Here is a 17,311-nt window from a genome sequence, read left to right on the forward strand (position 1 = left end):
AGCCTGTTCCAGTGCTCTGTCTCCCTCACAGTAAAGAAGCTCCTCCTCATGTTCAGGTGGAAATTCCTATGTTCCTATGTCAGCCTTGCTTTGTGTCAAGTTATAGTGGTTGAAACACTTGTACTGAGAGGTCACTCAGAAAAATTAAAAAATATGAGGATGGATATGAGAAAACAGAATGTAAGCCGATTTTCAAATTATTCTCCTGCTGGAAGCTTGAAAATACACCTCAGTGAGAGAAGAAGGGTGATTTTTGTGTTCAGAGACCTTGGCGTTCATCTTCCCTGTTTTGCTCCTTCCCAAAAGCAGATAGAATATGACAGGCTAAAAGAATTTTGCTTTTCCCTGCAGCATGCAAAGGATCATGCTCCTGTATGTGCACAATCTCTAGACATTCTCTAGGGAGAAAAAAGCTGTGCAAGAAAAGTTGGGTTTATTCTTCAACAAATGGCTCTAAGACTTTATCAGTCAAAGACAGAAAGGAGACTCTAAACTCATGGATATGCAAAGACAAAGACATGTCTCACCAAACACATGGAACTGGGAAGAATAAGAGCAGAGCATGTCAAAGGAGGGATTTTAAAAGTGCTTTACTAAAAATATTAATTATGGACTACAGCAAATTATTAAAACACCCTTACGAGTCTACTGTGTGAAAGAAATACATTTGTGTAATTCTATAAACACAGGATAAAAAACAACTACTGAAATTCTAGCAAGGTTCAGGATCTTAGGAAGGTGAGTGGCCATCTATTAGGGCTGAATTTTGCAAATGTTTCAGATGTGACACTGTGAGAAAGCAGGTGGGAGGTGTTTTGCTGCTGCTGGTGCTGCAGTGAGGACCCTCTGCAGGGATGAGTTTGGGGAGCAGAGAGCCCTGCACTGGGGCCCAGCTTTCCTCACCTAAATGCTCCTGGGAAGCTGCAGCGTACAGATACCGTAAGTAGATGCACTTAATTTATCACTCTGTTACTAGGCAGGTTTCTAGGCAGGCTTCAGCCTAACTTTTATATTTTGTGGTTACTGAAATAGCTCTGATCTTTTTTGGGGTGAGTTCTAGCGGTGGAGATACAACAGTCTTTCCTTAGCTATGTCTTACTTGCACCCATGCACTTTAATTCTTCTTCCCTTCTTACCTTTTTTTTTGGGGTAAAATTGGACTAGAGACTTTAGCTCAGTTTAAACCCATCCAGCAGGCTGGGGCTGCTGCAGTATTTGTCCCAATCCAAATGCCTGTGCCCAGCATTCCCACCTGGGAAAATAGGTGAGATTGCACCAGATGTACCCAGGACAACAGGCTGGGCTTGGCTGCCTGCCCTACTTTTTCCCTTGGGGACATTCACAATGCACTAATGTGTTTTTAGTAGATATTTTAACTGTTTAAGAGTCTGGCAGAACATCAGAGGCCTGATGGCAGTTCTGAAAATCCATGCCCAGTGCATGCTCATGGGTATTTTTCAAAGTAAAGCCATGCTATGGTGGCTGCCCAGGAGACAGTAGAGGCAGAGGTTGTGTCTCAGCAGAATTACAACAACCATGAAACTTCATTTCTGCTTCAGTCTGTGCATTGACCTTTTTTTTTTCCCTAGTTCTTTCCTCCTTAGGTTGCTCCCCAAATTACACTGGGTTGTTGCCCATTTAGCAGTGGAAGCAGCTGATAGTGATTGAATAATTTTGCAGTTGGATGTCTTACACATCCAACTGCTTGCACCCAACACTTGTTGTGTTGTTTTGTTTCTGATTGGATTAGTATGGCTCTTTACATAGCTGATTGACACAAACTTGATTTTCTCTCTGAGCTTCCACTGTTCATTAGAAATTCCCACTTTGAATAAATGATCCTTCAAGAAAATACATTTTCAGGGTTGTTCCAATGAAATGAAACCACACTAAAGCCCTGTGTTTGCCTTGGTTAGTTCTTCAAGCAAAAAAGCCCAGAATGGGCTTGGAAAAGGGTATCTCATCCAGTGATGCTTTTAATTTTTTTTTTTTTTTTCTATCATCATTATCATAGGGAATGATTCCTAAAAAATCAGTCAGCAATTTCATCACCTGACTACATGGTGTTGAGAAACACCAGGTGTGCTTCATTGAATTCTGATGCCAATGTCCAATTCCTAGAGAAATTCCCATGTCACATTTGCTGGAGTGACCCTCTCACTTCTCCTCTGAATCATCTGGCCTTTGCAGCAGCTGTGGTCATGCCTCTTTATAGCAAAAGTTTCTCTCAAGGCCTCTGCACCTGAGCTTTTCAACAGATAAGGCATATCAGCTGATGAAATTAATAGCTCAGGTAGCTCTTGTTCAGCATTTAGATGCTCTCAGCAGGCTGAGTATTTGGGAACAGGGAAGACCTGGTGAGAGAAAGGTGGGCACAGGGACTGGATGCAGCTGTTTGCACATGTGTAGCATTGTATGTGTGGTGCTGCCCTTCAGTGTGTGTGTCCTGCTGACAGATTTCTGGAGTCCTCATAAAAGAAAAACCCAAGCAAGCCCACAGAACAACACGTTATCTTTATTCATGGCAGTTTCCACTGCCTCTCTTTTCTCCCTTGTCCTGTTATCAGAAACACCTTGCTTCAGAGTCAGTTTAGATCTCTTCCAGTTTTCCTGCAGTCAGTTTAAGCCCCTCCAGTTGTCCTGGGCCCGTTAAGGACTGGGATTGCAACAACTGCCTTCACAAGTGGCAGCAGGTAGGGAAGACCCACCTGGGCTGCAGAAAGCTCAGGGCTCCTCGGCTGTCCTTGGGATGGTTCCATGAGCAACCCACCAAACACGATCGGTACAGCAGGCACAGGCAGTTAGTATCCCACAGATGCATGCAATGGCTTTCCTGCTGGGGATCTGAAAGGGACACAGGCTGTTATTCCCAACACTGAGAGAGCTGAGGACGTGCTCCAGCATCCCTGTCAGACATTGCCACATCCCAGTGGCAATGCAGGAAGCATTTGCTTTCTACAGATTTCTCACTAGCATCTACAGTTTGTTTGAATTTCACAAACCAAAACATTTGGAAGGCAGATGCACAGCAAAGATGAAGGAGTATGTGTTTGGGACTGCAAACAGGTGTCAGTTCATCTCTGAGGACCACACAAGGGTATTTCTAGAGCCAGTTCCCCCTCATGAGTGATGCCTTGAAAGGCTTATTAGAAAAGCTTCCTGCTTGGTTATGCTACATAGCCATCAGGAAAATAAAGTAGTTATCAGTACTGGGGCATCAGTTATCTCAAGACCTGAAGAAATTATCATCAGTAAAACCAGACAAATTCACCCACTCATCTGCTTTCCCTCGTGTCATCACTGACATGAATGTAAACACCTGGGATGCGACTGCCAAAAGAATGAGGAGTTAGCCCATTAAAATGGTGCTGCTTTAACACAGCTAGGACAAATCTCTGCTCTTGAGTTTGGGGCATGATAATAGCTTTATTTGTGCTGCTGTGCACGCAAGTTACTTCTGCATTTAACAGAAGCAGCTCTTATGAGCAGGACTTGTGTCTCTGCAGTGAGTTTATGGGTTGCTGTAGGGGCATTTCATATCAAAAAAAGACACACTCACAAAGGTTGTTTACTGAAAATGAACTATTGTATGCTGCCCAATCTTAGAGCATCTATTAATGTTTGGCCCTTAGACATTTAATGTGATGTTTTAGTTACAACTGTAGCTATAAATAGTTAGAGACACCAACAAAAAAACCACATTGCTTGGACAGGCTACCTTGGTGCTTACCTTTTCTTGCACTGGCCAATCAACATAAATATTATGAGGGTAATTGACAAACTCAGGATGATTGGAATGAGGACAAATAGCTCCTTGTCCTCTTTTCTGGACACTGCAAAGATAAATGGCAGGAAATAAGAAGATGTTAGAATGGATTATGTTGCCTCCTACGAAGCTTTGGCTCAGACACAAACTCATCTTGTCCACATTACCCTACATGTTTTTATTTATTTATTTATTTGTTTGTTTGTTACAGGTATATGTTACTGGTTGGGGTTACATCCTCCTTCAGGGTATTCTATCTCTGGTGCATAGATGCAGTCACTGCTAAGTGCCTCTCCCCTGCTTTCTGCACCTTGCAGCAGAGGCAGTGCACATGAGGACAGCCCAAGAGCGCCTACAGGGTTCAGAGGAGCTGATCTGTGGTGCAGGACAGCCAGGAGGATGCCCTGTCCAGAAACGGCAAGTGCCTTGTGCCCTCTCTTGCTCAGCAGTCACTCCTCCATCCCAGCTGTCCCCATGCAGCAGGGAAAGGTGCTGCTGCAGAAGCATTAATATTTTGGGGCTCACCTGCTAAGTGCACTGCAGATGCAAAGCTGCAGGAATCACTGTGCTGGAGCAGGTTAAAGGTGGAACTAAGCCAGCAGCCCACCTCCAGTGCAGAGGTCCCTGAGCAGCCATCAGCACTTGCACCAAACAGGTTTTATAAACCATATAAAAGAAACACCATTTACTTTGAGTTCCATACCAGAGAAGCAATCCTGTGTCCATTCACTCCAAAAGCCTTGGTCTGCACAAAAAATGTTTGCTCTCCCCCTGACACGAACACATGAAACGTGGCTTTGATTTGCTCTGGAAATTGTTACAACAGTTTCCATTTGGGTTGACACAAACTGAAAAACAAAGCAGAAAAATATATCAAGGAATTACATGCCACCACCAGGATCTGTCTGGTGTGGCCTGATGTTCCTGCACATTGTCCAGGTTCTGTAAACCTTTGGATTATCTTTTGGCAGTTTTAAATGATTTCACAATAGTTTTGTGCAAGCTAATGCAAATAACATGACTATGAAGACAAATCTACTGAAAATACTTTCTGGAGGTGTCATCATGTATATTGCCATTTATGCCTGTTAATTTATGGAATCTTTCTTTTAATTAAGTAGACTCATGAGTGGAATATGGCAATTAAAAAAGAGATGTCCCCTATGATTAATTAGCCCTTTTTGGTTTTGCCCCCAAACTGCAGCTGGAAAACATACAAGGAAAAAGCACCATGCATAAAAGATATGTTCTGTCCCAGACCACTCTTTTTGAGAGATTAGAATTACAGTTTTATTGGTCCAAGTTATGCCACCCTAGTCAAAGAAACAAACCACAGCAACCTTTAAATTTCCTCGATGACAGTTTTCTGAGATAACAGGCAGGAGGTCCGAGGAAATGCTCGCTTGGAGCCTCCTGTTGGTCTCTGTTCCTGCTAAAGCAGAGCTGCAGCTGGAGGTCAGGGGGTTAAGGAGGAGCGTGTGCGGTGCAGCAGCCGGTCAGCGATTCCCACCGGGGTAACTCTCACCCTGCTGCAGCCTGTGCCCCCCACTGCCGGCTCGGCCACGGCTGCCCGACCCCTTCTCCTCCCTGGGACACCCCGGGTACTGTCCCTACCGCCCAGGCAGCCGCGGCTTGCCCCGCGTCTTCTGCCACCTGCACCTCGTACTCCAGGCAGTGCGGCGGCACGCGCCCGCCCGGGGGGCTCCAGGCCGCCAGCAGCTCCTCGGCTGCAGACACGGAAACCACCAGCTGCTCCGGGGCTGAGGGCTTTGCTGGAGGGGAAAAGAAAGAGAGAAGGTCAAGAGGTGCACTCGGACAGCTCCTGGCTGAAAGGCTGCAGTTAATCACCGCCAGCCTCTGTCCCCTTTCCCCGCTGATGGGATTTCTGAGCGCTCCTGACTTTCAGCCACGATGCTGGAGGAGCAAGATGTCACCGAGTCTGGAGGATGTGTTGTTTATTTTAACTTGACACACAGGCGGGACGGAGTCCTTGCTCTGGGCTGCGGTGCAGGGGTTCAGAAACACGGCGGTGTGAGAGCTGCGCCTGGCACGTTCCCCTGGCGGCCGCCAGAGCTCCCCGCGCTGCCGGGGCAGCCTCGGCCCCTGCAGTGACCCTGAACACTCTGCTGGCCCTACACTCTGCATCACAGAAAAGGCTCTGATTTATGTCCGATACCCAGAGCCACACACAAAGCACGTGGCAGCACTAACTGAATTCCAAAATCCTGCTTACTAGCCTAGTGGCTCAGCTGGACGACTGGCTATTTGTCCTTCTGGCATGTAGGCAAATGCACCAACAAGGTAAGTGCATTTAATAAATTACACCATAACAAACACCGAGTACATGTAATATTTGCAAATCATGCAGTGCTCTGTTCCCTTTCCCTCCTGTCTCTCACGGGTTTGAAATCCATCTCTGACAGACCCCATCACACCTTGTACTCAGCTCACCCCAGACCTTAGCTTGGTTTGAACAGCAGAGCCCAAAGATTTCTCCTTGTGCATGCAAGGAGTGCAGCAGTGGTTTCAATTCCAGCAGGAGTAAATAAAGATATCTCTGTGACTGTGCTGCTAGAGCAAAAAACCCCATAGATGCTCTGCCACATGCCCAGCAGGCCATTTATGTCCCGAGTTGTCCAGCTGCCAAATGCAGCACTTGGAGGCACCCACTGACCTCCAGGGTTGTGCTGGGTGGTATTGTTTGCCTGCAAACAGTCCTGGAAACTGAAGTCCTGCTTGGCACATGCCACAGCCCCTTCCCTGGGGGAAAAGGCACACATTCTAACCACCCAGTTACAAAAGCACACATTGAATTGAGACCCCTAATGCAGAAAGTGGGCCTAGGGTGTGTGGTGGCCACGAGGGTCCCCTATTACTTCCCTGCCCTCCTTACCGAGGTTGTGAAGGTGAAGGGTGGTGTACAGTGGCCGTAACAGACTGGCTGCTGCTGAGCCATTGACACAAATGTTCAGATCTTGGTATTCTGCCTGGCTGAGGTTGTGTAGCACGCAGCCGAGGTTTATGCCATGATCCTGGATGTAGTGATCACACTGCACTGCCTGCTCCAGCCCCTCATACCTAGCAGTGGGCAGGGAAACCGAAAAAAGTAACCAAAATAAATTACTACTTAGTAAGACATTTCTTATAAGATTGGACCTAAGCCTCAAGTATTGCCCATATCCCAGCATTTGTCCAAAGCACAGTGCTGTGGGTCAGTCACCTGGACTCCTGCTATGGCAAAAGTGTGGACAAGAGAAAAAACCCAAATTAACATGCACAGACAGCTTCTCAGGTTGATTTTTAGGCTGTGCCAGGCTGGAGCTGGGGAAGGATCTGGCCTCTACTCATGGAGACAGTTCTGCTCTTCTAGGGCCCTTCCTGCATCATTAGCAACAGACTCTGGAGTTGAAGAAAGGTCCCCTCCCAAACCAAAATGAAGTTTTTAGGCAGGTGACGTGTGCCATGAATGTACTGAGTGCTGCTGAACTGCTCTGGCTGACTGCAGGTAGTTCCCATGGCTCTCCATGGGCACATGGAAACTCAGGGTTTGCTAGGAAGGGGTTTACTGTTTGTCACTTAATGTGCAGCCACAACCCTGTCCCTTCCGCCTTTGGGGGCCATTCTCCAAAGCTGAGCTGCTGGCTGCATCCTGGAAATACTGACTGGTGTTTTATATTGCCTTTTAAGATTCCTGCTGCTTTATGCCCTCACAACAGGGCTGAATTTGGCCCCTGTACTCCAGACCTAATGAAAGTCTCCTTGCACAGCATATTATGTTTGGGGGAAAACCTTCATGTTCTAGTAGTATAAAAATTTGCTCACAGGGATCAAAGGATGCCGTGGTGTCCGCCCAATCTTATGATAAAATGGGACCCAGATCCAAATGCCTGGTTTTATTGAAGGCAATTGGATCAAGGTTGGGTTTTTTTAGTGTTTGTTTTCCTTTTAGGCATGAATCATGCATTTCTATGGTTTCCCTCAAGCAGATCTTTGCAGTTAGCAAAATGGTTTTGAACTGGTACTTCTGCTTTGAAGACTATTTCCAAGAACTACATGGAACCTGTTTAAAATGCAGCTATGCTTTTCTTCACATAGCCCAGTGGCACGAAACACAGCCTAAGTCATCCTTTCCATAATATCATAGGAGCTGAAGCACAAATACTGTATTTACTTTGTTCCAAACCACTAATTCTAGCTATGTTTTTCCTGCAGAACAGAATTTAGGCACCAGTTTGAAAGAAAGAGCTGAGAATTATGTATTATTATTACCTTGTGAAAGCATGTTTGCTTGTATGGGATGTGCTAAGGCTATGAAAATATATTTGAACACTAAAACTCTAAGTTGCTGGGAAGCTCCACTCTGTGTCTAGGGTTCACTGAGCTTGGTAGTCTTGTGCTAAATCCTGTCCAGTTGAGATATGTGCACTGTGATCATGGGAAATGTGCAGCCAGAGCTATCCAGGTGTGTTTAGAAAAGACAAAGCACAAGTCTTTATGGTGGACAACATGCAGAAAACACCTCCTGGGGATGAATAAAAGGAAAGGAGGAAGTGAGAAGACATTTCCTAGTAAAGATCAGCATGGGTCTGATTTTAAGAAAGTAAGAAAGATTTTGGTGTTTTCTTGCCAGAAGCCCTGTGTTGCTTGGGACATTATTTTGGCTCATTCTAGGTGAACTGAACAATAGCACTGCCAGCTATAAAAGCATATTTACTGTGGCATTTTTGTACTCGGAGTGGTTCACTTGATTACTGCCTGGATGTTTTCCTATTTTTCTGTTACATACCAATAATATAGCCCGTAATGTACACCATGAGGTGTGAGGAGACCTGGCTGCCAGGTGCACTTCAGGTATTCCCAGTCATGATAGATGCAGTTGAAATTCTGGACCTCTGATTCAAGTTTTCCTGTCAAATGAGAAGGAAATAATCACTATTTAACAGTGTACCAGTCGGACGCAGCAAAAACACAGTTTTATGCATTTGAACCACTGTGTGCTGCAGTAGAAAGATAAAAAATTGAAAGAAAAGAAAGGAAAAAAGAAAGGAAAAGTCAGCCAGTCAGAATTATTAGTTTTACTGCCAAGTGCTCTGTTTCTCATAAAAGCCAGTCCACCTTAGAGCAGAAAGACGTTTTACTGACCTTTTTATTCAGCAATGGAGCTCTTGCAGGGCAGCTGAGCAGAGACTGGGCATGGGCAGATGGAAACAAACCCCAAGTATCCAGTAACCACAACCACAGCCTTTGGTAACAGAGCTGCTCTAATGTCTTAATCAGCAAGCCCTGCAATAACTTATTCATCCAGGAACTCTCAAGCCAGCACTGGTTCGTTCATGCAACAGACTCATGCAAAGCACAAAACTGCAGCAGGTACCACAGACCGCTCCTAACCTTGTGGTGGGATCTGAAAGGTTGCATAAATCCAGTCACTCTGCACCTCCACATCACCTGTACACTGTCCTTTGAGCAGTGTCTGCAGCCTCACTTCAGCAGTCCTGCTGAGGTCAAATCCAACTCTGAGTTTTAGCTTCCTAGTAAAAATAACCTGGTTGAAAGACAGACTTTTTAAGCACCTCTTCTGTCACTAAGTGGGCTGCAGAATTAGGTATCTTTGCCCTTGCTCCAGCTGCAAATAGTCTCATTTGTGTGCTTTATTGTCTCTTTATATATCTGTCCTGCCTCACATGCCCAGTGCTTCTCCAGCATTAATTTACAGCTGCTGTGCCCAGTTTTGCTGGATGTGAGTCTCTTCACCCCACAGGACACAGCCAGGACAAGGCAGAGCAGGCTGATTAATGGGACTCCCAGCAGCAAGGAGCACTGTGGACAGCCTGAGGAGGATACCACCACAAATCCACATAAAAGGCATTTTTTTAATGGTGTGAAATAATCAGAAACAGAAAGAACAATGAGTCTTTTAAGGCTGGTTCCTGTGGGAAGCACAAGGAGCCCCCGAAAGGGTGGACCAGCAGCCAGGCAGTGCATCACAGCCTTACCCACCACTATGCACCACCTGGCTTGGCCTTTTGTGGGACTTTCTGAGCACCCCCTTTTAAGGTTTTTCTGATTTTTTTTCACTCAGACTTACTCCCCTTCACTTTATGCAAGGACAATGAAGTTGACAAGGTTTACAACAAATGATGAGACAAAGTGTTGCGTTAGCCCACGTAGGACAGAGGTAATGTGCCATAAAATGCATCTGTGCCATAAAATGCATCTGTGTCCTGCAGTGGGAACAGCAATGGCACAGCTCACAGTCAGGCTGTCCTCAGCACTCCCCAGGTGTGAGAGCTATGGTGAGCCAGGTATTTCTAACAGATATCAATGATGTTGTCATTGATCATCTTCTGCTGATGTCCAATGGATTTTCTTCAGCCTGACTGTTCTTTGTGACCTTATCTGAGGTCAACATTTTTGGCAAGGAGTCAGAGGTGATTTTGCCCTAGTCTGTACATCTGCCTCATATAAGAAACTTTTATCACTTATTATTTCAGGATTTTTTTTTTTGAAACTGCATATGTTTTTTCTTTTAAATTGCAGTTAAAATCATCCTGGAGGGATCTGCACAGATGCACAATGCTGCACAGCTGGGAGCATGAGGTGCATCATGGACCAGCATCAGGTCCAGGAGCCGCTTTCTATGCCCTTGCAATTGCAATCCATAGCTGAAATAGGATTTTTCCCTCTGCAGGCTCCTATGGGGTGCCTGGGTCTAACCCCATTTCTGTGGTGGCTGAGCACAGCCTGGCAGCCTTGGTTTTGCTGCCCCAAGCAGGTGAAGCGGGTGACCCGTTCCAGCAAAGAGCTGGGCTCCACAGCACTGCCAGCCTGACTGAGTGCTCCTTCTCTCTCCCTGGTCTCTTGAGCTGGCAAGCCCTTTAGCTCTCCTCCCTTAGGATTGTGCAAAAAATCCCTTTTTCTTTCAGGATTTCAATCTGTATTTTAGGTTGTTGAGGGAGATCCTCAGCATGTTTTTCATGCGTTCCTCAGTACCTTGTGCCAACCAAACAGCTGGGTTTCTCCTCTCCCGGTTCCATTTACCTTCCTAACCCTGCAGCAGTTTTCATATTCTAAGTACTCACAAAATATATTCCAACAACCCTTCCTGTGTCGTGCCTGCTACCACCCTGCTACACATCAATGAGAGATGACTGACAATTTTATCAAAGAGCTGAGTTAGAGTCAACCACATCTAAAAGAGAGAAGTAAATGGTAATTAGAAACACAGTTCTGGATAGAGGGAATTTTAGAGCATTAGGATAATTAATGAAATTCAACTTTTATTTGTTCACTGCTTTGCATCCCTAAGGATCTGTTGTTTCAGTTCAAGCCCCATAAAAATGCTTTAGAAAAGTGTAATATTTTTTTCGTTTTACAATGAGGAATGTTATTGAATTATTTTGGGCAGCAAACACCCAGCCCTGTGACAGAAAGAACCCCTTCACTGGCTGCTGCTGCTGTTACATTTCAAAACACATTCCCATTCAAACCACTGAAACAGTCTGGGTTTTTATGGAAAACTGGAACAGCTTTAGTTTCACTCCTGCTTGAAATGCAGACATAAATCTATGCAGGAAGTAGAGGCAGAACAATAGCCCTGGTTTGGGAGGATTATTTCATGCTTTGCCTTACCTTCCAGTCTCTATCCCCAGTGTTGCGATATTCAAAATTGTATTTTACTGTGCACTTCTTGAAGGTTTGGACGTGGAGCGGAGGCTTCCACTCGACATCAAGAGAACCCAGGAGCCCAGGGTCAGTGATCCGAAGGTCTCGTGGAGGAACAACTACATTAAAAACAGAGTAGAGGGTGAAACAGAATGTCAAAGTGAAGAAAACAAACCCAAAGCAGTCATGAAACTTGTCAGTGTGATACTTTGATATGAATTGTTGAAATGCAGCTGCTGGATGTGGAGGGAATTGCTGCAGCCCTGACTGTTTAACAAACATGCACAAGCTCTGCCCCTGCCCACCCCCCAGAATCCAGTTTTTGCTGGTGCTTAAAGAAAGCACTCAATGATCATTGAAAATGCACACAGAACACCACCTTTTCACACCCTTTTCCAAGATGTTTTAAGCAAAACTACTGTCCTGGGATGACCTTTCATGTCCTGTATTTGCTTACCTTCAACCCCTGACATTTACCAACCTTCAAGGACACTTATCTCTGCAAACACTGTGTTCAGCACATCCACCAACACAAAATGACAGATCAAAGCATAAGGTCAGGGGGATTTATATTCCTTTAAAATAATAGACACAAATCACGACTATTGCTTTAAATACTCCTTTCAAGTGTATTAAAGATTATTGGGGAAAAAACAGGAAAAAAAGGTAAAAAGCAGAGAATTAGACTCATTCTTATTTTAGACATCTATCAGCTATACAAAAATGTGCCTTTACAGTTGATCTGGCTTTTATAAAAAGTATTTCAAGGTGCTGGTATGTGTCAATAAATAAGGAAGTATGGATGAATTCTATCCTAAGATGTGTCCTAAAGGTCCAGCTCTATATGGAGTTGTCATTCACATGACAAAACTGTTTAGCTGCTCAGTTTTATTCGCTGAAACAAAGTAAATTTTTGTCAATATCAAAGGTCATTTTTCTCCACTCTCTAGAGGTGAAATGATCCATTTGGTTTCTAAATATTCATTGCATGCTACACTTTATTTCACAGGAATTTGGAGCCCATGTCCTGGCAGTTTCAGTCCAGAATTACCCCATTCTCCCTTTGAATTTGGCTTTCAGATCACTGGCTTCTCTAACACCTTTTTCATGTCTTCATCAGGATTTACACCATTTTTTTCTTTGATTCTTTTAATAAATCCACTGTGAAAGCAGATCATAAGGATATTTTTCAGTGGAAGATGGTGACATAAATCCAGCTTTAATGTGCTCCCTGGAAAGTTTGCAGGGTACATTGCTGGAGGATTTGTTTCTTCTACAGAAATTTTCCCAAATAAAACACACTCCAGTCAGCAGTTTGAAAATCCCACTTTTCCCAGTATGTGAAGTTGCATGGGAGATTTGTTACTACATTAGATGGTGAAGTAGAAGATGTATTTAGATGTATTTAGATGATACTGGACCAAGCACTTGGGAGGTTCCTCCCAAGGTATAAATGCTGAACCTCACAGAAGAGCAAACAAGGAAACAAAAAGCCTTTGTCATGATAAGCTGTCAAGAGAGGATTAGATTGGTCAGAACTGGAATTCCTATCTGGATAGGAGAATGCTCTGAAATTCATTTATATCTTGAGCTTGAGCAAAACAGAAGTATTTTTTCAAAACAATTGTAATTGTAAACAGCAATTCTTGCAAAATAAATTTTGACTGGATTTCAGAGGGAACAGAAAAACTTCTCTTTGTTGCTTGCATTCTGGGATTTGATTGTTTTTTAAATGTCAGCACTGCCTCTTGCAGTTTCTCATTTTCACAATAATACATTACCAGTCTCACTCACATCCACATCACTCATACAGAACACAGGACTAGAAATGCTCTATTTCATCATGCAGTCTTGAAGGAAAGATGCTCCTGGATGTTTCTTGGAAAAAACCAAACTAACAGCTTTTGCCCCTGATGTTTGTGGTGGTGAGTCAGGTAATGCTGTCAGGCTGTGAGACAGCCACAGCCCCCATAGCCACCTCTCATGGCTGCTGGGCACTCTGCCACCAGCATCACTGCTTTGGTGACAAACCCCTGCTTGTCCCCAGCTGCCCCCCACCACTTCTGTCCACACCATGCCCTCTGACATGCCGGTGGGGTTTGCAATTTTCCACCTAATTTCCAGTGGACCAACAGAAGCCTACCAGGTGTCCCCCAAATGTCATCCGTCCTGCCCCCCTCCCCCCCCTATGTCTGCCCTTCCCTGTGCTGCTCAGAGAGGTGGAGGTGACCCTCATGTTTTCTGAAGCCCATTTCAAAAGCAGCAGGCTTTGCTCAGCATGGCAGCAGGGGAGTTGTCATAGACAGGTAAAAGAATTATAAAATAGAGGCCACATAAAATCAGGCCTGCTCTGCTGGATTGATAGCTGGCCTGTCCTTTCTTCTAAGTGCAGCTATTACTTTGCAAATTCCCATGTGAAAACAATCTCGGTATGAATGGTTTGTTAACATAACAACCTATTCTTGGGTGAAAAATAAGTAGACTTGCAGAAACATTAGATCCGTTCCATGAGAACCCACAAAAGAAAAATGTAAACAACCTGAACCTTAGCATGTACACACAAATCATCTTCTGACCAATAAATGGAGTAGTAAGAAAACTACCAGCCAATAGATGTTGTACATAAGGTCTGTGAAAACTGTATAAAATAACTTATGTGAATAAAGAGTTGGCTTTTCCCACATGAAGAAAATGGAGCCCTGCCTGACTTATTCCAACAGGGGGTTGTGGCAGCTTTCTGTGCGTGCTGGCTACCAGGACAGACAGTCTCTCAATGGCTGAGCATGTTCTCACCTCTGCACCATGCACTGCTTCCATCAGGGAGGGCCAGACCTGCTCAGCATCTCTCGGGGTGCAAATGCCAGCTGCCAGATGACAAAAGAGCCAGCAGGTGCAGTGCAGCAGAGGTGCTCGAGGGCTGGAACCAAAGGGTGCTTGAAGTGCCATTGCCATCAATGATAGCTTGCAGAGCAGTATTCTCTTAAAAGTGTTACTTTCCAAGTACAAATAAGCCTTGTGTTTCTTACACCTAGCACAGTCTTTCTGTCTGGGACCATGCTCATGAGCATTTATAGCAGTGTTTATATTTGATAACTCTATCAAAAATATATACTTGCTGTGCACCAAAGGCAGTCTCTTCTCCTTTCAAATAGAAAAATAGCCACTAAACACATAACATATTTAGACCATGGATTACATGTTTATAAACCAGCCACTTACATAGCAATGCACACACAGAGAAGAAAAGCTCTGGCTGAAGGACAGACTCCACAGAGGACCCAAGTGAACACCAAGCAGTGACACAAGAGCACGCTGGGCTTTACCTGTTCTGGGGGAGGAGGAGGCCAGCACCCAGCCCCACACCAGAGCCACGGCAAGCACGGAAAGCCTCCAGGGAGCCATCAGAGGTCAGGGGTCCCACTGGACAGGTGCTGGTCAGAAGAGCAGTCCTGCAGCAGGGCTGTGAGGGGCTGTGGAGACACAGCAGAGTTAAAAGGCTTCAGCGTTACCCTGGAGCCCTGGTATTCCCTCTGCAGGCTCAGTGTTACAATAAGCATGGCTTTACTTATTTACCAAGGCTGATTAATTATTTCCCAGGGGACTTCTATTTGCAACTTTTGGTGATGGCTAAACGTGGCTTCATTTGAAATAGTTTCTGGCCAGCTACATACACTCTGCAGATGGGTGTCAGTACTTCAATCACCAGCCCTCTGTCTCATGCCTTCTGTGGAAAGTGATTCAACTCCCTGCCACAGGAAGTGCCTTGGACCAATGATACTTTCATTTAAAAAAAATGAAAATAGAATGCCTGAGCCTTGCCTTATCTAGACACATCGTATGCAACTACCCCCACCTTTTGCCTTTGCTGTTTCAGGACTTGGTAGGAATGGTAGGAATGTTTTTGAAATTTCTTCTTTGTTGTCATGGCAATATTTGAAGGGGACAAATTTCTATTTCTTTGCAAGTCTGCTGGAGGGAAGATGGGGACTGAGGGAGAGGAGCAGAGTTTCCAGGGAGGGGACTACTCTTTCCTTCAGATTTCATGCTAAAGGTGGGTAGAAATTACTGCCTACAGATACCCCAGCTCAGCATGCTTCCCTATGCCAGAAAGCACATGCATTCTGACAGGGTTTTAATTTTTTTCATATAGATACAGGTGTAGGTATAGATTAGATAGAGATGGAGGACAAGAAAGAGATATAGATTAGATCTAGATACAGGTATATCTAGGTATATAAATATATCTAGATAGAAACATTAATCTTCCTGGAACCTTGAGGCCATTGCTTGAGCGCCATTTGAGTAAGAACTTGGCAGGCTCAGTGTGAGCATGCAATTTATCACTGAGATCTATTCAGAAAACAAACTCACTTTATATTGCCGACACAAGCCTGTCTTAAGCAGGTGAAATCCCAGGTTAGATTCTGGCACAGCTGCTTCTTCCTCAGCACCCACAGCTACCATGCAGCAATGGGAAATTAGGGCTCAGCTGAACAACAGAACTTAAAGTCAGAGGGATCTTTAGAAATCTGAGGACTGGAGCCAAAAAAACCCCCCATCACTGGAAGAAGTGGCTCAGGGGAGCCAGAGGAGGAGACAGGTTATGTTGGCCAGTGTATCTGTATGTGTTTAAAATAAACCAGAAATTCAAGCTGGCAACCCATAACAGCAACTAAACATACACACCAATTTTAACAGCAAATTTTCAATTTAAATTAATATCAAATCTCCCAAGTCCACCACATAATTGTAACTATTATATCACATAAATCCATCACATAACTATAGTTATTACATAACTATTATTATTACAGCAATAGCAGCAATTTTTCTGTTTCACTGTGAAGTGAGAATGTATAGGCAAGAGAAATCAGAGGAATTACTTCTTTAACCTATCAAACACAGTGACTAGTGACTACTGACTAGTGTCAGTACAAACCTGTAGACAGCGGGTCTGTGTTTCTAAAAGGTCCAAGAGTGCAGTGACAAAGGAGAGCTGCCTTGCCGAGCTGGGAGAAGCAGCAGCTGTACCTCAGAACTGGTGAGCAGCAGCATCCAAGGATCATGCGTGCATGTTAGCACAGAGAACTTATTTTCATTTCCAGTACGGTTATTTGAATACATTCATATGATTTCAGAAGGCAAGTAAAAATAAACAAATGCTTTCACAGGGAGGTTTAAAATCATCAAAGTGCTCTTACCTTGACCTCTAACTGCGTGGGAGCCCATCTATCTCTGGAGTGTGGGGCTCCTCAGCAGCTTCATGGCTCAAAGTATTGCATTTCACAGAAATCTTGTGGTTTTTAAAGACTCTTCTGTGTGCTCCCCAGGGATCAGATGTTGCATTGCAATGGGATGGCTTTGGCCACACAGTCAGAGGCTTTACTAAGCATCAGAGGGAACATTGCTAGGTTTTATGAGGTGCTGGTGCTAATTGTGCTGTTATGTGCTCAAGTGGATCAAAGGTATGTTTGAAATATTGAAGTGACTCATTAAGATGAAAACCAAATGGCAGAATCAGTGCAGGCTGTCTGCTGGAGCTGGTGACACGCAGCTGTCCCCAGCAGCTGGCAGCCACAGCCCCTGGCTCACTGCAGCCCCACATATTGCCTTTATCCAGGTGGCTCCATCAGGGGGTCCCCAGGACCACCCTCAGTGTGACCCACCACAGAGCATTCCCATAATCTCTCTGGCTCCAGAACAAATCCAGCCTCTCCTGGCGCTTGGGGCTCTGCTGGAAATACGGTGAATTATCCCTCTCCTCTCCCCTCCCCTCTGCTGTGGCCAGGCATTTAGCCATGAGTTTGTACAGCCTTGCCTGTCACCCAATTTATTCATCCCTCCTCTCCTGCAAGACCTCCCTTGCCCCAACCTGGAGAA

General features: G+C 44.8%; 1 protein-coding gene and 1 long non-coding RNA gene across 2 annotated transcripts; both read right to left on the reverse strand.

Moving 5' to 3' along the window:
• Positions 1-2,495: 2,495 nt before the first annotated feature.
• IL13RA2 (interleukin 13 receptor subunit alpha 2) lies at positions 2,496-11,904 on the reverse strand. The gene is made up of 9 exons (XM_068205378.1): positions 11,889-11,904; positions 11,399-11,550; positions 9,158-9,311; positions 8,553-8,673; positions 6,660-6,844; positions 5,381-5,538; positions 4,470-4,614; positions 3,731-3,833; positions 2,496-2,844 (listed from the first exon to the last, which is right to left on the reverse strand). Exons 1-9 carry the CDS (start codon positions 11,902-11,904, stop codon positions 2,802-2,804), a joined length of 1,077 nt encoding a protein of 358 aa, XP_068061479.1. The 3' UTR covers positions 2,496-2,801.
• Positions 11,905-14,837: 2,933 nt separating this feature from the next.
• On the reverse strand, positions 14,838-17,105 carry LOC137482773 (uncharacterized). The gene is made up of 3 exons (XR_011004203.1): positions 16,633-17,105; positions 15,803-15,920; positions 14,838-14,901 (listed from the first exon to the last, which is right to left on the reverse strand). It is a non-coding gene; the product is annotated as an uncharacterized lncRNA (long non-coding RNA).
• Positions 17,106-17,311: the final 206 nt, after the last annotated feature.

Source organism: Anomalospiza imberbis, chromosome 14, assembly GCF_031753505.1.
Source record: "Anomalospiza imberbis isolate Cuckoo-Finch-1a 21T00152 chromosome 14, ASM3175350v1, whole genome shotgun sequence".
Taxonomy (NCBI): Eukaryota; Metazoa; Chordata; class Aves; order Passeriformes; family Viduidae; genus Anomalospiza; species Anomalospiza imberbis.